The 19,702-nt window shown below is 40.5% G+C and overlaps 3 protein-coding genes across 6 annotated transcripts; 1 reads left to right on the plus strand and 2 right to left on the minus strand.

The window, feature by feature from the left end:
- The first annotated feature begins 324 nt into the window (after window positions 1-324).
- On the plus strand, window positions 325-5,395 carry tnnt2d (troponin T2d, cardiac). Of its 2 annotated transcripts, none has more exons than XM_041939748.1 (13): window positions 325-413; window positions 1,484-1,538; window positions 1,667-1,677; window positions 1,772-1,789; window positions 1,884-1,905; window positions 1,990-2,047; window positions 2,159-2,275; window positions 2,351-2,428; window positions 2,543-2,653; window positions 3,530-3,642; window positions 3,728-3,818; window positions 4,144-4,181; window positions 4,922-5,393. In XM_041939748.1, exons 2-13 carry the CDS (start codon window positions 1,501-1,503, stop codon window positions 4,965-4,967), a joined length of 741 nt encoding a protein of 246 aa, XP_041795682.1. In that variant the 5' UTR covers window positions 325-413; window positions 1,484-1,500; the 3' UTR covers window positions 4,968-5,393. The 2 variants fall into 2 exon arrangements, with proteins under 2 accessions (XP_041795682.1, XP_041795680.1); XM_041939746.1 differs by having other exon boundaries at window positions 335-413; window positions 1,461-1,538; window positions 4,922-5,395.
- Window positions 5,396-5,459: 64 nt separating this feature from the next.
- dnm1l (dynamin 1-like) lies at window positions 5,460-15,994 on the minus strand. Of its 3 annotated transcripts, XM_041939745.1 has the most exons (20): window positions 15,803-15,994; window positions 14,165-14,309; window positions 13,189-13,218; window positions 12,456-12,502; window positions 11,915-11,986; window positions 11,677-11,763; window positions 11,419-11,581; window positions 11,133-11,253; window positions 10,159-10,290; window positions 9,717-9,923; window positions 9,473-9,593; window positions 9,232-9,387; window positions 9,025-9,114; window positions 8,836-8,928; window positions 8,541-8,594; window positions 8,245-8,316; window positions 7,380-7,559; window positions 6,849-6,958; window positions 6,552-6,711; window positions 5,460-5,885 (listed from the first exon to the last, which is right to left on the minus strand). In XM_041939745.1, exons 1-20 carry the CDS (start codon window positions 15,902-15,904, stop codon window positions 5,829-5,831), a joined length of 2,199 nt encoding a protein of 732 aa, XP_041795679.1. In that variant the 5' UTR covers window positions 15,905-15,994; the 3' UTR covers window positions 5,460-5,828. The 3 variants fall into 3 exon arrangements, with proteins under 3 accessions (XP_041795679.1, XP_041795677.1, XP_041795678.1); XM_041939743.1 differs by lacking the exon at window positions 8,245-8,316; XM_041939744.1 differs by lacking the exons at window positions 8,245-8,316; window positions 13,189-13,218.
- Window positions 15,995-16,400: 406 nt separating this feature from the next.
- Window positions 16,401-19,409, minus strand: dnajb9a (DnaJ heat shock protein family (Hsp40) member B9a). Its single transcript, XM_041939440.1, has 3 exons — window positions 19,276-19,409; window positions 18,539-18,769; window positions 16,401-18,406 (listed from the first exon to the last, which is right to left on the minus strand). Exons 2-3 carry the CDS (start codon window positions 18,753-18,755, stop codon window positions 17,970-17,972), a joined length of 654 nt encoding a protein of 217 aa, XP_041795374.1. The 5' UTR covers window positions 18,756-18,769; window positions 19,276-19,409; the 3' UTR covers window positions 16,401-17,969.
- Window positions 19,410-19,702: the final 293 nt, after the last annotated feature.

Genomic DNA, 19,702 nt, shown 5'->3' on the forward strand with positions numbered 1-19,702 from the left:
GTTTGAACTTACTGTTTGTTCTTGCTCCAGCAATAAAAAAATGCAAAAAAAGCTTTTGTTGTTTTGATTTTAGCTGCTGGGAGGAAATGCTGTTTCATGTCCTTCTTAACTAGTGGTGAAAATATGGAGTGTTGAAACCTGAGTGGCTGCTGAAAGCTTCAATGGATATATGACATGTTCGTAGGGCAGCAGTGTACCTGCAGAATGTGTGTGTGCATGTGTGTTCATGTGCATGTGTGTGTGTGTGAGAGAGAGAGAGAGCCAGAGCTCCAGCTGTCTAACAATAGACTGAGCAGCCATAGGGTGCAGCAGTCACATGAGGAAGAAGGGCTGGACTATGTATCCTTGATGCTCAACCTGTTGGTGAACTTCAAGGAGCTGAAGTCTGTCGCTCGTCTCTGTCTGGGTCACAGGTAAGAACTCTCTTATGTCACTACTGAAACTTCACGTTAAAGCCTCGGTTAGTCAGAAATCTTGAAATTACTTGCTGCCTAACATATTTCCTGATACCTGATTGAGGGAGTTATTAATTGTGGTCACTGGCTGATCTTCACATCCCTGTTTCAGCCTTTTTTCTCACTAGAACAAATGCTCCCATGTTCTCACCAAAGGTGCCTGAACTGCATCCATAACCTCTCACACAGCAGCTGAGATGACTTGCTTCTCACTGGTTCTGCTGTTGATGCAGATTTTTATTGAAATGACCTACAGTGAATGCACCCCCTTCTGACATAAAATACATTAAACCAAGAAGAAAAGGGAGGGTTGAGAAGTAATCCTAGATGGAAAGTAACTAAATCCATTTACTCAAACAATGAACTGTACCTATTTAAAAGTTTGACATTGTACTTTACTTTGTCGTACTAAATTTCCTTCTTTCCCCACTCAAAATGATCTGATAGCTGTAGTGATGAGACATTTTTCAGACTAACACTGAAGGCACCTGGCTCCGATACAGCATAGATTAAATAATCATAAATCCATAACCTTAAGTGGAAGAAACTTTAAAAAATTAAATATACTCAAATACTGTACTTTACTACTATTATTGTTCTTTACTTTAGTATTTTCCATTTTGTGTTACTTTTTCATTACATTTCATGTTTATTTCACTTACCTTCCAGATGTAGAAACGACACACAACACTGAAATACTTTTTAAAGGTTGCAGCATTCATTTTAAATTAGATTTTGACGAGAACTTTTATTTTGATTCCTCAGAACATCTTGCAGCTAATACTGAGTTCATTTGATTAACTGTTTTAAATGCAGGACTTCTATCTGTAGCCTAGCAGAGTATTTTATTGTGACAGTGCTACGATGTAAACTAAGTTCTGAATCTATAGCGGCCACAGACATGTGGGTCATTAATGAGACTCGCTGCAAACCATGCAAACTGTTGCCACCTCATGCTCAGCTGTGCTGTTTAATGATCAGATGTATTTGTCGGTCTAAAAATAGGCTAATCGGGATCCATTTTGCAGAGCTCATCCATAACAAAATGTCGGACACAGAAGAAGTCATGGACGAGGAAGTCCAGTATGTGCTCATTTTCATACTTTTGCATTTTCACATTTTGATCAGAAAAATAATGTTATTTTCCAAATTATTTATCTTTTTTCTGTATTATTCTTATTCTTTTGGTCAATACTGCTGTTCTTCTGAAGGGAGGAAGAAGGTAAGAAAGCTGCATCTGCCCATGTTTTTACAAAATAAAATCTCATTTCCAGTCATTTCCATTTTTTCTAATCATTTATGTTCATGATCATCAGCACAAGAGGAGGCAACAGGTGAGGGTGCCCTTTTTTCTTTTTTTTTTTTTAAATATATACAATATATACTTACCGATCAGTTTATTCTGCTATTTTCTTTTCCTCATCCCAGATGAGTCAAAGCCGAAGCCGAAGTAAGTGTCTCAGCTCCTCTTAACTTAAGCAATTAAAACAAAACTTCTGGCAGATTCCACAATAATGAACTTTCACTTCCACAGGTTTATGTCAAATATTTCCGCTCCAAAGATCCCTGATGGTGAAAAAGTGGATTTTGATGTGAGTCCACCTCGTGACATGCCTCCTTCTTGAGGCATACGTCCATTTGGATCAGATCTAGCAGACAGCAGACGCCTCCTGTCTGACCCTGACTTGTTTTTGCGATGGCAGGACATCCACAGGAAGCGTCAGGAGAAGGATCTGTCTGAGCTGCAGTCTCTGATCGAGGCTCACTTCATCCAGAGGAAGAAGGAGGAGGAGGAGCTCATCGCCCTCGTTAACAGAATTGTGAGTGTGTCGATCAAAGAGGAGTCGTGTTGTTTCTGTTTCTGAAATCACCTCGGCTGTGTGGATCTCTTGCAGGAGAAACGTCGTGCTGAGAGAGCAGAGCAGCAAAGGATCCGGGCAGAGAGAGAGAAGGAGAGGCAGGCCAGACTGGCGGTATGGTCTCGGTGTATTAACTCACATCCTCACACTACATACATGCATCATACCAGATGAACACGAAGACATCAGCTTCTCCTCTAAATGAACTGCGACTTGTGCTGCATGCAGGAGGAGAAGGAGCGGAAAGAGCTGGAGGAGCAGCGTAAGAAGCACGATGAGGACGCCAAGAAGAAGAAGGCGCTTTCAAACATGACCCAGCAGTACAGTGCTGGACAAAAGGTCATTCAGCTTCTCACGGCTTGTGGTGTTTCAATGTGAAGCATTATGAACAGGGATGGAAAAAGTACTTGTAAATCCCTTGAGTAACCACCTCTCCAGTTCAGTGAGGCTCCTAAAATTGCTGACTATCTTTCAGATTGCCTTAAAAAGGAAAACAGGGTGAAACTTCAATGTGATATCCACCCTGAATGTTCCATATCAGCATCACAGTAAAATAATCTGACAAGCTCACCTTGCACAATGTATTTGAGTACAAACATTACAAAACAGGTGCTGTTAGCAGCTCTGTGAAGCGACTTTGAGCTAAATGCTAGCATTATCACGCTAACATGCTCATAATGATCAAATTAGCACTGAACACAAAGAGACCTATCATAAACCAAAGTAGCCTATTAGAAAAAAATAATTTTTAACTGAGCATAGTGCCAGATGAGCGGTCATCAAAGTTTTTACCTGTCATCCTCTGGGGACCATGAAAGTGTGTACCAAATTTCATGGTAATCCATCGAGTAATTTCAATATAAACTAAACATGCCAAACTCGTGAGTTTGGTGAGAGGATCACCAGAGTTATTACAATACACAGTCTGGGAAATGTGCAAAATCTGATGAAAGAAAATATCGGGATCATCAAAGTAGGTTTATCCTTAGGGGATCTTACATAGCTAGGAAATTCCATTACAATCGATGTAATAGGATTGACAAAGGTCAACCTCATGGTGGCGCTTTAGGAAAAATCAGTAGAATTGATCCTCTGGGGACCATGAACATCTGTACCAAATCAAGCTCAATCCCTCCCCATAGTTTTCAAGATATAATGACCAAAGTGGTGGTGGTCACACTGATATCTGTGATCTTCTTTATTTTACCGACGCAGAGTGAGAACCGAAGAGGAGGCAAGAAACAAACTGAGAGGGAGAAGAAGAAGAAGATCCTGGCCGACCGCAGGAAGCCTCTCAACGTTGATCACCTGAATGAGGATAAACTCAAGTAAGACGAAGCTGCGCAGGGTTTCACGACTGTGTGAACATTGTCTCGGAGACTGCACCGTGACCTTTGCTTGTTTTGTGCTCAGGGAGAAGGCCAATGAGCTGTGGCAGTGGCTGATGGGGCTGGAGGCCGAGAAGTTTGATCTCAGCGAGAAACTCAAAAGACAGAAGTACGATGTAAGTCATCCGACACGCAGCTGGAGGTTCATTGTTCTTAATGGCAAAACACAAGTGGAAGATCTCCCTCAAACAATTTTTCACAAGTTCAACCTTTTAATGTTCTTCTAGTTATTGGAGGGAAATCACATATTTTATATTATTACATCCACACGTGGCACCAATCACAAGTTAAGTTTGTATTTCAAGGTCAAAGGTAAACGATATGTTGTGTACATGGAGGGTTTTCCAGCTCCCAGGGTCCTATTAGCACCCTCTGCTGGACATTTCAGGTATCCCGTGTGTGTTCTTTTAAAAGCTAAACAAGGTTTATGTGTCCTTGTAGATTAACCAGCTTCTCTGCCGAGTCCAGGACCACCAGAGGTGAGTAGACAAAGCCCTCAGTGGATTTACTCTTCATTATCAGTAATACATTTTTCCATTATTAATACTAAATACTATATTGTTTTTATTTTATTTTATACCTAGACATAGGTGTATCAGAGAGAACACATTACTCTTACTTGATCAGATTATTTGAATTTTAAAATAAAAATACTCAAACTCTAGATTAGCCACAACCCTCTTCTACAAACCCTCAAAATCTCCTTTTAAGTTTGCATGAGTCACATCTGGCAAGCTCTGCATGGCAATTTTAAAGGAGTGCTCTGTAACATGACTGCAGCACAAACTGCGCCAACATAGTTATGCAAAGACTGACCTTCAGAAGCTGAATAACTGTTCGACTTCACACTTTTGATAAACATCTGAGCATGAACAAAACTCTAAAGGAAAGAAACTGGACTTTTATTTGCAGCGTCATCAGGGACACAAATCCTATACTGTACTCTAACAATTTTGTTTCAAGCTAAACTTGTTGCTACAATTGTGATACAGATAAAATCTGCAGAAATGTTATGTTGTGCACCATCATAATGCTAAAAGAGGCCTCACATATGTGCAATAAAGACCGTCATACAAGGGGACACTGCAGGTTTGATTATTTCTTCGTCACCTTGTTTTGATGAAAACGTCCTGTGCATTTGGGTGGTGTTTCTGTTTTTTCCTCATTAAACTGGAGTGCACCTGAAAGACCTCCACTCACTGTCTGCTGTGCTTTTCAGCGCCAAAGGTCGTGGCAAGGGCAAGATGGGTGGCCGGCTGAGGTAAAGGGCCAGCCAGACAGGGGCGAGGCAGACCGAGAAACCAGTGATTGGTCCACGTGTCTGTTATGTGTGTATTCATTGTTCTGTTGTGTTGGGTTACATGTCAATCATCATGATATCAAAACAATAAATAAGTCACTAAATCCACTCTGCTGCCTCTCTGCAAACTATGCTGGGTGTCTGTTTCTGTGTTATTCAGTCCAACACACAACATATTTATACAAAAACACAAGCAGCTGCAATCATTCAGCAAAAGCTCACTGAATGTATTCAAACCTCGAACCTTTATAAAAATTTATAAGAAAGCTTGTTGAATAAGGACATGTCAACAGAGACAAATGTGGGTGTGATGAAGAATAGTTCAGTGTCTACAGAAAGATAATGCTGTGTGTGTAAAAATGGTATTTTCCCAATAAAAATATCTATTTCTTTGGAACAATCAGCACATTTTGTCAACACCTAATAAAAGAACTGACATGTTGTAGCATGGGTTTGTTATTTCAAGCTTTAATTCAAATCTACATTAAGAACAGACATTCCTCAGCAAGGCTCCACATAGTGGTGATGCATAACATCTATTTATCATTTTAATTACATAAGAAAAATAGAATATCTAGGGCAGGAGCATGTATGGTGCAGATGACCATGGACTGATATGTATTTGCCCTTCATTAAATCCAAGTCCTTACTGTACATTAAAACTATGTTTCCATAAACACATGTCCACACCAGTGCATTTTTACGTTGTTCGTCTCTGCAGTCTGAGGTGCTGGGAGACAGTCAGCAGGGGTCTGAGGGGGTTTGTGGGTCCGGCAGGATGAGGGTGCATGTGGGATGAAGAGAGCCTGCTGAAGAGAGGCCGTCCTCACCACATGTGGGTTTCTCTGATCTCTGCTATCACCTGACTGGCTTTCTGCAACGCCTGGATATGACAAAAATGAAATTGTGTCAATTTAAATAAGAACAGAATGCAATCATTTGCAAACAAACTGTGTTTACCGACAGTTTTATGAAGTGTTCCTGAGCCCATGTAATAACATCCATCCAAAGTTTTGAAACTAGCTCCAGCCTTGCTTGTGAGCAACTGAGCCTTTCCAGGATGCCCCTTTCATACCTAATCATGATACTATCGCCTGTTACCAATCAACCTGTTCACCGGTTGCTTTGTTGCTCCTGTCCCAACTTGTATGAAACATGTTGCTGCATCAAATTCAGAATAAGCAGGTATTTACAAAAATCAATTAAGCTGCTGAGGTCAAACATTAAATTTACTGTCTTGTACTGTTTTCAACTGAGTATATGTTAAAAAGGATTTGCAAATTATCACATTGTTTTATTTATGGTTTACACTGGGTTATTCAGTTGCAGCTCCCCTAAATTGTCTTAAAGCTTAAAACTTCCTTTATATTTCAACTTCTTGTGACTTTATTTTCAGGAAATCAATCATGGAAGATGGCCTTTATTCTGATTTACTAATTCTGTATAAAAAGCAAATGTCAAAACATGTCTGGTGAAGCACTGGAAAGTGCATAACTGACACTGAATCTTGTTTTCCACAACCCACAGTGACACTTGATCATTCTGTTACCTTGAGCATGTCAGCAGCCTCGGTGCGTCTCTGAGCCATGTCCTCAGACTCTGTCAGCAGGTCATTCAGCAGGGCCGACTTGTATAACTGACCCACCAGCTCACTCTGCAGGCTGTCCTTCACATGGTTCACCAGGAAGTGCATCACTGCCTTCGGCACGCTGAGCCGAAACAACAACAACAGAGTGGGAAGATGGAGGAAAGAGGAGCAAAGGGGACAGTAAAGCACGTAAGACGATCAAGTCGAAATCTCAAAAATGACACGATGATGGGTGAAGAAACTGCAGAGTATGTGTACCTGTCCTGGATGTTTTTCCGAACGATAAGGAAGTATGACTTGATGAGTCTCTCGATGACCTCACAATCCCTCTGCTCCCGAGCAGAGAGTTTCCTGGATACTGGAACAGGCTGGCAATGCAAAGGCAGTGAATGTGCTCGTTAATGAACATCTTAATGACCTATGACACAGCCTGGAAAATGCACACAGCACGCATAACAACACTAAAAAGAAGAATAAAACTATTCAGTGTGTGGTGAGAAGGCTGATTTTACACTCGTGTTATAGCGTACTTTAGGATGTGAGGGTTACCCCTGCAACTTTCCCTAAAGACTTCCTCACATGTTCTCCATATGATTTGCAAATATTGCTGTAGTGCAATAATTCAAGTTTTCTTTAACTGTTCTGAGACTTTTCTCTTTAAACTGCAGTACAGAAAGTGCACATTCTTGAAATTGTTTTGCAACAAGCCATGTTTTGCAGATGCACAAAATCAGCTGACTAACATAAGGAGGCTAGGGACGTTTCTACTGTGTTAGAAACACTACCCACCACATCTAGCAGGTTGACAGCGTGGCCCTTCTGTGGGCTTGAAGGGTAAGGGGGTTGTTGCACGGCCCTGTCTCCAGCTGCACTGTCCTCACCCCTCTTCAACATCCCCCTCCAGTTCCCCATCCCGCCATCATTCTGCTCGCTGACAGAGCCAGAACTCTGAGAGCCGCTGGCTGCTGCCTGCAGGGAGGAGACAGACACGAGGGTAAATGCTCAGGCACGGACAAGGGCTGGATGTGTCATGTGCATAGGGAGTCAGGAACACAGGTTAAATCATCAAGGTTAATAAAATGAAAAAAAGAGAAATTAAAAAAATAGATATTAATTTTCAAAATGCAGTCAAATCGCATGCCACAGGCCTTCTTTGACTTCACTCCAAAGAAGTTCATCCAGAACAAGCAAGGAGTCTGGTGGAAAATACTGACCAGCAGTGTGTTATATCGCCATGGTGTAGGGTTGGGGAACATGATAGACACAGACTTCAAAACTGCTTGTAAAAGTGCTATAGTTTTCATCACTGTACTAAGATAGAAGATTTTGTCCATATCACCAACTCCTACCAAAGCTAACACAGTTTTACTTCATTTTTAAATATAACAGGATATGCTAATTGAGTTTGGAGAAGATTCTTCTGTCAAACCAAGCAGCATGCAGGAAAAAGGGTTATACTGTATGTACAATACAGAGTGGACGTCAATGGTCAGATCAGTTTTGAGGGGTTAAAAACTGCCCCTTCAACCCACTGCATTTGTGGGACACTGAAGGCACAACCACGTGCTGCAACAGTGGTCGTCGAGTAATACAGTAAGGGCTGGGGGTTGGGCAGAGGTCAGATGTGGGCAGGCAGCGACTGAAAGAGACACACCTTGGCGACCTCGCCCTCGGGGAAAGGCGGCTCAGTGGGGGAGAGAGACTGCCCTCCTGGGCCTTTAAATGACTAGAGAAAGACAAGATCAGGAAGAAAAGAGTGGACAGGAAACTGACAGGAGCTACAGGCGGAAGTGTGAGCTTTGATAATAACTGTGTTGGTTTTATTACAGAAGGACTCTGAAGTTAATTCACTCTTTAGTGAAAGTGGACCGTCTTCTTGGGTGTAAAAGTGAAAGGAAACACTGTTACAAGAAAAGAGAAGAGCAGTGAATCTTGTGAATCTGACTGTACCTTGTCTCGGGGGACAGCAGCAGGGAGGTCTCTCATTCTGTTGCGTCTCTGTTCCTATAAAAGGGAAAATTTGACAAATGCAACTCGGTCAAATTGAAAGAGAGGGAATGAAAATGTTCATTTTCCCACGTTTCAAATAATAATGACTTTTTTGCTATGCTACCGCTGAATGGTGTAATGATATGATGAGAAAGTATATATTTGCTCAGTTATTATCAGAGATTTTGGTTAATGCTGCATTTAATGAATGCATTGTGTAAAGTCCACTTCATTCAAGTAGATGCTCATCTCTTACTTCTATGTTATTATTCATGAGGCCGCATGCGTCAGCGAAGTCGGGGTGTTTGGTGTTGATGTAGGCCAGCTCAATGGCAACCAGGTTGTGAACCTAAAGAGAAATTCAGAAAATCGATTAATCAGACTGGAGAGCGAATAACCTTGGCATAAAAATGCTTGGTGGTATTTAGTGTGAGCAGGTCTTGACCATTTCATTGGTGACGGGGAGTCTTTTTCTGAGTAACGAGGTGACCACTTCCACTATGGCATCATGGAGCTTTGGAAACCTCAGCAACTCCTGCAGACATCAACAACGACCATTATTAGAATTATGCACTGCAGTTTTGTGTAGTTACTGCATACTGTACCTCTATGCTTTGGTTTTTTATGGTATGTGTGTGACTGTGTTTCTCACCTGTGTGCTGTAGTTGCTGCAGTGCTGGATAATCCTCTGCATCTCCTCGTGAACCAGCTCCACGCAGCGCAGACTGGGCTCCTCCAGACGCTTGACCTGCCGCTTCACCAGCAACTCAAAAGACACCTCGGGCACAAATAAAGCAGGCCTCGGGCCCTGTCGAATACAATTAAACCATAAGTCTTCATAAAGGTGTAGTATAAAGCAGAGACTACAACCTGAAGAGGTAGCAGAAACCCACCGTTGCATTTCTGATCGCTGTGAGCACATCGATGGTCGTCAGGCCACCCAGAGGATCGACTGACTCCAATGTGCGACCAAACGTTTCATGAAAAATGTAACAGATTCTTGCTCCACCACATCTGGAAACAAGAAGAATGCAAACCACATTACAAATACAGGCAAAATCTGACTTGACACAAGTTGATGCCAGCACCCCTTAGTGGTGCATGAAGGTACGTGCAGTTCAGAGTTGTGTAACTCACAGTTCAGCTGTCTCAATGTACTTGGCCGTGCCCTCGATGGTGCGGCAGTACTCTGCAGCAAACTTGGTGATGAGCTGCAGTAACGTGGCGCTCTTGTCATCGACAGGTTCGCCGTAACTGTTGAGTAAAGACTGGTACTGCGCTGCCAACACGTTGATCCTCGTCTTCAGCTCAGGAAGACAGTCTCTGATGTGATGCATGAGTAACCTATGATGAGATCAAAGAAAACAGTTTACACTTTAATTGGAAAACAATGAGGGAGACAACAGCATGTGAACATGGACGATTCAGAGGTCACTGACATTCTACTTTGTCAGAGAGGGAGTAAACCTCAAATGTACGAAGTCAACAAACGACTCAAACATTAAATTTGCTAAAGTAAAAAACAGTAACTGAATAAATACTTAAAAATCTAAGTAGTACATAAATTTAAACTCCATACCTATTCAATGTTCTAGCCAGATACTTGGTTCCATTTCTGTTTGCAAGGGAGGGGTACTTCTTTTGTAGGAAGGCATATTCATCACGGATGGCATCTGCCACCAACTTCTTTTGATTGATATCCAACTGACTCCTAAGAAAATACACAAACAAAAAAAGAAATGTTGTCTGACTTGCTCTTATACATGGCTTTTAGTTCCCCATGTATGACCGCCATCCACCATGTGAATACAATGTAGCATATTGACACAAACTCTCAGATCAAGGTGGTAATACAGGTGCATAAACATCTCTTGGAAAGTATTCAATTCTTCAACATTGTCATGAAATGTGAAATTCTAGAGAACTGCAAATAGCTAGTAAAATGGTCCCAGGGGCAACCAAGTGAGAAATATCTACAGAATATAAAGAGTGATGTTTTCCAGACGATATGATTACAATGATGTTACAAAAATATAATCTTTCCCACTCTCAGGGTTTGTCCATCTTATTAAGGAAAAAGTTCAAGCACTTTTCAAGCACTTTCAAGGTACAGTACTTAAACCAATAAATTCCATACCCTTAAAGTCTTTGTCATCACGTCTAAATTGTTTTGCAATTGTGCAAAATAAAATTCACAGAATCGATTTACAATGCATGAGTGATTATGTAGATTTCATCAGCATTTTTTAGGGAGTATGTCCGAATTTAAACATATTCCTAACCTAGAAAATGTAACAGTTAAAATTCTGAATTTTCCAAACTTTCAAGACTTCATATGAGATGAACAAACTAACCTTAACAGCACCTGTACTTTGAGCTTTGGACAAGTAAGAGCTTACTTTGATCCAGCCCTGCTCCGTTTTCATTTTAGCTTTGATTTTAACTGCATTTATGTGTTTTCAATAATGTCCTTTGTCCAGTATTGTTTTAAATAGTGTTTTGGGGAAGCTAAAAACAATCTGACTAACTAACGTGGCACAGAAGAGCAGTTACCTGTTAACTATTCCAATAATGCCGAGTTTGACAGGAATGACCCTGCCCATCAGTACATCCATGGCATCTGTACCAGCATCCATCAGATCCAACTTGGTCACCACTGCTAGTGTCCTCCTGCCTGAAGACAGAGACAAACACAGCTGGCTATAAAACAAACAGCACTAAAGGCAGAAATGAGAGAGTGCATGACTAAGATGAATGAATGAAAATAAAGAGATATATATCGATGATACATTAGAGATTAAAAAACAGAAGTGAGGAAACAATAAACAAAGTCATTTACCATCAATGTCAACCTCCCGGGCCACTTTGAGCGCCTCTGAGGTGGCCATGTCTGTATTGGCAGCAGTCACAGCCAGGATGATGGAGTTGGGGTTGGAAATGTACTTGAAGATCAATTCTCTGATCTGGATCTCTATGTCTTTGGGCTGGTCTCCCACCGGTACCTGTTTTAACACATACACACATTGACTTCAAACCATGAAATTCATCTACAGCATAAACCTTAGTTTACAGAAAGTAAAAGGGAAACCTATCTCACCTTTGTAATGCCAGGAAGGTCCACCAATGTGAGGTTCACAACGTGTGGTGAGAAGATTTTCAGGTGAATGGGATCATCACTAATACCCTAGAAAAGAAAATGTGGTTACTCTGACAGGCTCATGCTGCTTGAGAGGCTGACTCAGATGCTAACATCAAGAATATCCAGTTTCTCCATGGGTATCATTTGTTGTTTGGGAACTGCTGACGCTCCCTCTTAATGACTGCATTCAGCATACCTTGTTATTGCCAGAAATTCGTTCTGTTTCTGCTTCAATTTCTTGTCTGATCTCCTCAAAGTCTGTGTAGATCTGAAAGAACAATTTAACCATGACAGGTAAAGGCTCCATTATGTTAGCAACAAATAAATACAAGCAAGCAAACAAGTAGTAACAACAACAACAACATATAGTGACCTGTTTACTAAAGCTATCAGTACATCACAACGGATTATTGGTTCAAATGTAAGGAACGATATGGAGTTCAAAACACACAGTTCAACCTTGGAGAACATTACCTACCCTACAGCCACATAAATATTTTTAGCAATTGAGTGGGTGTGTGCATGATCTCATTACAGATTGCAGGTGTGGCTGTTGTAAATGTACTGTAACAACCAGGAGCTAATCTATAAACCTCAGTGAATCAATACAGGATACACATGAACACCATTTTATGATAAGATCCAGTTTATAAATTATTCAGATGTTTCTATATCCAGGACAGCTGTATTGTTTTCTGACAGACAAGACTGAGAAAACAAGAAGGTGACAACTCTACCTTGTTTTTGGTGTGTAGGAATTTGCCCCATTCCTCTCCGTCGATGCCTGCAGAGATACAAGGTTGAGGACAGATGTTTTAGCTACTTATGTGACAGATGTGGCCTTAAGATCAGTGTTACTATTATTACTGTCGCTATGTCTCATGGGAGGATTTCTCTGTAGGCAAAGATGGGATGGAAAAACGCCTCTGAGGAGTGATCCAAAGCTGCAGCTTGAATAAAAGCAAAAACACAGAGTGGAACGACTGTTGTTTTCACACAACAGCCATGGAAGCAAATAAAAGCCTAAAGCAAAACAAGCATGTGCATTTTGGGAAGCAGACCTCTTAAAAAAAACAAAACATTTTAGCTGTAATAATCAACACTGCAACAACAATAAGGACACAAAATTACAAGGGTGGAGTCTGTTAGTCATCTTAGAGGAAGCTGGTATGTGAGGAAATTATAGGTGAGCTTTGAGGAAGTCAACTAATGACTTTTAAAATGTAAAACTAATAACAAAGTGCTTTTATTCGACAGGAATCTGATAAGATTCTTAGTCTAACTTCAACTGACAGAGACCAGCCTAAACAGAGGGGAGGGCTAGAGCTGCATACAGTGAAGCCATGTGATTTGGCAGCTTTGGAAAGGCTACACAAATAGAGGGCAGGATGGGGCAGAATGGGCAAAAGAAACAGAGGGGGGTTATGTAATATAAAAACACAATAAGGGAAAGAACAAGGAAAAGGAGACCTCTGTAAAGGCGGCCATTTTTCTTGGATTCTGTGGTTAGGGAGAGATGACAGGAGACAAAAGAGTTAGCCTGGCTATCTGCAGCTCCTGCACGACACTGCAGCAATGCAGAGTCACTCTGAGGCCATCGCCAGAGGACAGCACTGAATAAACGCAGGATCTCTTGGCACATTTCCCCCCCCTGTTCTTTTCACTGAGAGGTGGGTGGTAACAGTGCTGGTTCTGTGTTAACCTGCTATTCCTTTCAAAATCTAAAAACACTGCACAGTTGAAAAGGGAATTATTATTATAGCACGCTAGTAGAGAAGTCTCATCATCGTAGAAAGTGTCGATTAAAGATCTACGTTAGATTTAATTCTTATAAATCGTAAATCATCGGCTAGTGAAGGTGAAGTCAAATTGTTCAATTCAAACTACTTTTTGCAGATGCCAGTCTGAATCATGCTCTACCTACGACATCCTCATACATTCATTTCAACTCCATTATACACTTTATACAGTACACTATGTCATCTGCTTAATGCTACATTTCCTGACACAGTTTCAACAAAAACACCAAACTATGCAAAATGCATATTAGGGCTAGACTGATAAATTGGCCAGATTGATATACTGGCCAATATTAGGTTATTGCCTCAGTCTTACCTTTACATAGTTTGTCTGCCAGAAAGCACTGACAAGTTATTTTTCAACTATAACATGTCCTGTTAAGTATGGAATTAAATAAGTATGCAATACAATTTTAAAAAGTTGATGAAATTACTGTCATCTGATTTATAGTAAACTGTTTGTTTTGAACTTGAAAGTATCAAAATCCTCAAAAATCCAGTACCTTTCAAGCTACGATGCATACAGTACATTATGTTCAGAAGTTACTATAAGAGGAAATACTGGAAAACAATTAGTTTAGGTTGTAGAAGATTATTAGGTCACAACTCCACAGATACAGAAGTAGCAGAGGAGAGGGTGATGTTACCATTCTCTTCACTGGTTTTCCTGCGGTCCTCTGGGTCGATGTGCACTAGCTGTAGGATAAGCGGCCGGCGTGTGACGATGCCAGTGCCACGTGGCAAGATGTCCCTGCCAACCAGGCTCTCTAAAACAGAACTCTTCCCACTGCTCTGTAGACAATAACAACAACCACATCATAAACAAAACCATAAGAGGAGAGACTGTATAAATGGCTCATTGTACAGAGAAATCAGTCCTCCCATTGTGCAGACAACAAACACTGTACAGGGGTTGACTGTATTTAACACGAATTCTCAGTGTATTACTTCAAAACTGGTATCTGGTTATCTCTGTGAGAAATTTTCCAGGGGCCCAGAAACCATTTAAGGAACTCATGAACCTTCACTGCATTTCAACCAGAGAGCCTGGTTCTTATTTAGCTCTTGGCCAGAAATGTTCCTGCTCAGGAGGTAGTACTTTCAGATTGCTCAGGATGTACTGGGGCAAAGGTGACAGTGCTGAACATCACTAACTGGTCAAACACAAACCTAGTGACTGCTCCGGCCCATTCACACAAGCTCTGGGTGCCGCTAGGAAAACATGTGTGGTTTGGTAGAGAGTGGTAGAGTAACTCCTAATGAGATCTGGTGAACTTAAATACGTCACTGTGCTCACATGGCTAGTAGATTCCTCTTTAGTGGACTGGTGCTGATTTCCTCAGTAGTAATGTTACTTCCTCAGTAGCAGTAAACCTAATGCTGTTTTGACTGACACAGGATAACCAGTTATTAATAGTTACTTAATACAGCTATCCATAACTGAAGCTCTTTTTGTCGATCAGGGCCATTGTGGAACACTGACAAAGACAAAATAACAAATCAGGCATTTAAAACATCCTCTGGCTTGTCTTGTTTCACTGTAACACCCTCAGACGCCTGCCAAAAGGTCTGAGACGGTCACATCCTATTAGCTGACAGCAGTGAAAGTAAACGTGTTAGACCAAACTTGCCACTTTAAACCAATTAGTCTCTAATGTGGGCACAAGGCAGTTACAAGGCATTTACGTTAATGAGGTAGACTACATATCACTACTAACATATCAAAAGCTCTCCAAAACAGTTTCTTCAAATACTGAACGTTGCAAACCTTGTGAAGGTAAGACCTATTGCAGGGCTGTTCAGTTGCATTAGACATCATTAGTCTTAGCAAGGTGTACCTAATAAACTGGTAACTGAGTGCATGTTCTGTTGTGTCTGTGAACGAAGAATATTTTTAAGACACAACAGACGTCATGTTTTCCATTTGGACAGATGCTTGGTAGTGTTTTTAATCTTTAGCAAGTTAAAGACAAACAGACTTTGATTTTACTTCGAGGACAGCGATGTGGATATCTGCTCGTCCCCCAACTGTCAGCCAAAACATTGCTAAGTTTAGTTCACAAGTGAGATCACATGCAGCTAATGCTAACTTATTTGCTAAATTAGTTAGCTTTAATTTGCGTAAAAAGACCAAGCTTACTTAAGTAAGTCTACACAGCATTGACTCGTATACCTAACGTTACATGAAACTGAAAGAAAAACGGGGATAGATATCAGTAGCCAAAACAATAAGTTGGCGCAGGCTAACTAACTTGTTAGCCTTTAAGCAAAGTGACGTTTCTCACCTGAGTTCCCACAACAACTATTTGCGGCAGCTGAATTATGTCTGCGCCGACCGTGTTAAACACATCTTGTAGTTTGTTTATGACAGGTATGAGGGCCTCCATGAGCTCCGTAACGAATCCCGACCTGTCAAAAGCTTTCTTTACTCTGCCGCACACGGGTACAAAGTCATTCAATGTCCCTCAGCTAAAGCTACTGGCGTCTCTTTGGCTCTGCCAACAACTGCGCACACAGTTACTCCGAGTTGAATCATGGGAGTTTGAGTTCAGTAAAGTCCCACCAACAGCTCAGTGTTCTGGGCTTGACATGTGATGAACTACATTTCCTAGCGGTGACGTCGGCGTACTCATGAACCAATGAAAACAGAGATATTTATTTTTCCTCTACGCAACAGTAACTAGGGCGAGTACCAAAATATTTATGGACGAAATCCATATAGGGATGCATAGCACACGTTGAAACCTGCATTACTTGTTAATTTAGTTGACGAAATCTGGGTTTAAGAATATCTGGACATTTATTGGAAATTTACAGTACATGCACAAGCAAAATAATGTGCTATAATACTACAAAATATCCAAATGTGGCAGATTTTGGCCCAAAATGTTTACACTCTTACACAACACAGAAATAAGGAACAAGAAGGAAGATCAGTCCAGTCTCTATTTTTTTTTTATTCTTACTATTATTATACAAAACTGAAGGTTGCACTGACTATTTACAACAAATATTGGAAATAAATATTGCACATTACAGTGTAAAAGGAGCATACCACTGTATGTAGTTTAAAGGTATGAGGTACCAGATATGTTAGGAAAACTGTATAAACTGGCGGTTTCATCAGCTAGTCAACACTGTGGTGAGTAGCCATCACCAGCATGTGCTGAACATGAACATTTATGATGCTTGTCTGTACTTGTACATATAGTATTTCTTCAGTATTGTAGTACTGCAGTATACTTAGACTTGGTGTTCATTTTAAAAATTACATTCTCTCCATTTTAAAAAAATACAGACCTTGTTAAATCTGTGATAAGGAAACCTCAAGTATGCACTGTAATCAGTTCAATTGGTCCACTGCAAGTTAGTTTACACGTAAAACATTCTTTGTATTTTGCCTGACAGGGCCAGCTAAAAGTCTTCAAATGCCTATTTTTAAGGATTTTGTGGTTCAGTTCAAAGTATTGTAATTGTAAATTCAGATTTAAGACTCTGCATCTAGAAAACATTGGTAAAAGTGTGATTCAGAATTCAGAAATGGCTCCGACTTTTTTGTATGAAAAATGGCCTTAATCTAGATGTCCTCTGCCACTATGAGTTACACAAAATATCAGTCTATGAAAAATAGAAAATTATAGACCTTTCACTTAATTGTATTCATTAAGAAGGCTATTGCTACTTCTACTAAAGTCTGAGTCGCAAACATTTCTCCATTTACTTATACCGCTTTCCTGTTTTTGTTCTGGACTTTACAGATATTTACAATTACTTAACAATTGCACTGATGTAGACTTTAACTACACATGTTAAATTTAAGATGTTCAAAAAATATCACTGGCATTGCAGAGTAAATCAATATTTCAACACAATGTAGTAAAAACAAAATTTAAACGGGTCACAGATTTTTGTTGACATTGCTCTCCATTTGACAACCATAAGCAAAACCCCCCTGGCTGCTATTGTTTCTACCTTCCGTTGTGTTTTTGAAACCCACAATGGCAAGACCTATACAAAAGAAAGCAAAAACTATACAAAAGGTGTGAAGTAGTGCTGAACTGACACATGGGTATTCCTGTGCCAAACTCAGTATGATTGTTTTATTTTTCCAAACTAAACTTTACTTCCACTATCAAAGAAGGTGCTTAATAATACTGACAAAATACTCCCTTTCAATACCTCAACAGTAAGTGGAAAACTACTACGTACAATCTGTACAAGTTCATGAGCACACACAGGAAAGAGCTTGAACAAAATATAGCTTATCTGAATTTAGACCTAAGCTAAGTAAACTGAGTGACCACTGTCATTCTGTGCCTGAATGTCAGATCTCAACGTCACTGTTCAAATTTCACAACATTTGAACTAAGTGGCTTTCTGTTACCTAATCAATACAACAGTATTGTATCCCCTTATGGCAATTTTGAGTCAGAGATTATTTTACATTGCATCTTAGGAGGCAGTACAGTCTGTGTATGTGGTTACCATGTTTCCTCTCCGCTGTGTCACTGTCCTACAGTGTTGTTTTGATGCACCATGAAATCTGTTTTCAGTCTGTTTGGTGTGTCCGTCAAAGGTGAACATTCTCTCTATGTCGTCGAACATGTCATCAAAGACACCTGCTCCAAAACCTCCATGAAAGCGTCTCTTGTGTCTGCTGTGGGACTCCTTTTGGGACCGAGAGTGTTCATCAAAGTGTCTTCGGTGACGAGCATGCCTGTTCTGGCTGTAGATGTCAAAGTCCTTGAAAATGTCATCAAAGTTGAAGCTGAAAGGTTGGTGAGCACCCTGTCTATGTCTGCCATGTGTCTCCCCAGTGAAGTATGCAGAGGAGCCCCCAAACTGGTCATATTCCCTTCTTTTGGCTTCATCTGATAAAGTTTCATAAGCTGCACAAAGAAAAACAAGTTTCAGTCAAGGCAGTGAAACATGTGGTAAACATTCAACCTCAAGCCTAAGCCAGGAAACAAAGATTTTTTTACAAAGCAAAACAACCCCAAAAAACACAGAATCAATTGTACCTTCAGCAATTTCCCTGAATCTCACTTCAGCATCCGGGCTCTTGTTCTTATCTGGGTGATATTTCATTGCAAGCTTGTGGAAAGCCTTTTTTATCTGTCGCTCAGTAGCATCTTTAGGCACTCCCAGTATATCATAGTAGTCCTTCTTGGCAAGTATCAGCTCTGTTATCATGAGGATGCACACTGCAAACGTTACGGCAGACTGTGCACTTGCCATGTCTCTGATGTTCCCTGCATTCAAGAGAGAAAATCAACAGTTAAAAAGAGTCAAAGTGTGTCCCAAGCAAAGGAATGTTAGTTAGTGTGTGGAGAACAACAGGGCACTTTGGTTAATAGCTAACTTATAGGTACAATATTATAGGAATGATCTTAGCTAGCTAACATTGCCATATTAGCTAACGTTATTGTCAACTGATTAATATTCCAGTTCAAAGATTGTGACCGACTTGTTTTTTGTCCCTCATTTAGGTTATCTTGGACTGATAGAATAACACCTAACACCCTGTTAACACTTTCCTCATATTTAGATAATTTCCGTGAAAGAAATTATGCTCCCTTTAAATATAGATTGACGCTAGGCTACATCTCATGCAAGTTAGCAAATAATTACGTTGCACGCTATATTTGGCTGTTTCTCTGCAATGCCATCACATCAACCGTCGCTTCAAACGTTAGCTCACTTTGGCTAACACCATTTACTGCCCATGTAGTTTCCTCGCTTTCAGACCCACACTCACCTCTTTGGGGGACACGAGTGCTCCTTAGCTGATGAAAAGCACCTTTTGCTATTATCCAGTTACCCAACAGCAAACATGATAGTGTTGAGCTGTTAGGTGTTGCTACCGACAAGCACAGGTTAAGGCAGCATCATCTCTGTCTTCTTCGATCCTTTTACTGCGTAAGGGTAACTAGACACAAAAAGTCTGCACCAGGCTGCCCTCTGGCGGTTAATGCAGTTCATGCTCCCTCCTTAACTGTACGACAGTAACCCCTGTTTGTGTTACAGTGTTTATGAGTTAACTGTTTTGTTTAGTTTTTATATCAAATCTTACTATTAATATGACATTACACACACTGTGATCTTATATAGCATAGTAGACAATTTTAAACGTTAGATATTTTATATTTGAGTTATTATTTGAGTATTTTTGTAAAGAGAGTTGT

Source organism: Chelmon rostratus, chromosome 6 (genome assembly GCF_017976325.1).
Source record: "Chelmon rostratus isolate fCheRos1 chromosome 6, fCheRos1.pri, whole genome shotgun sequence".
Classification (NCBI taxonomy): Eukaryota; Metazoa; Chordata; class Actinopteri; order Chaetodontiformes; family Chaetodontidae; genus Chelmon; species Chelmon rostratus.

What these genes read in the sequence shown, in the direction of transcription:
- tnnt2d (XM_041939746.1), top strand. Translation starts at nt 349, where the DNA reads ATGCTCAACCTGTTGGTGAACTTCAAGGAGCTGAAGTCTGTCGCTCGT. An exon ending in CGTCTCTGTCTGGGTCACAG is followed by an intron (nt 414 to 1,460) that starts GTAAGAACTCTC and finishes GTCTAAAAATAG; the next exon opens with GCTAATCGGGATCCATTTTG. An exon ending in GAGTCAAAGCCGAAGCCGAA is followed by an intron (nt 1,906 to 1,989) that starts GTAAGTGTCTCA and finishes TCACTTCCACAG; the next exon opens with GTTTATGTCAAATATTTCCG.
- dnm1l (XM_041939745.1), bottom strand. Translation starts at nt 15,904, where the DNA reads ATGGAGGCCCTCATACCTGTCATAAACAAACTACAAGATGTGTTTAAC. An exon ending in ATTATTGGAATAGTTAACAG is followed by an intron (nt 10,291 to 11,132) that starts GTAACTGCTCTT and finishes GTATTTTCTTAG; the next exon opens with GAGTCAGTTGGATATCAATC. An exon ending in CTGTCAACCTGCTAGATGTG is followed by an intron (nt 6,959 to 7,379) that starts GTGGGTAGTGTT and finishes TTGCATTGCCAG; the next exon opens with CCTGTTCCAGTATCCAGGAA.
- dnajb9a (XM_041939440.1), bottom strand. Translation starts at nt 18,755, where the DNA reads ATGGCAAGTGCACAGTCTGCCGTAACGTTTGCAGTGTGCATCCTCATG. An exon ending in ATTCAGGGAAATTGCTGAAG is followed by an intron (nt 18,407 to 18,538) that starts GTACAATTGATT and finishes TTCTTTGTGCAG; the next exon opens with CTTATGAAACTTTATCAGAT.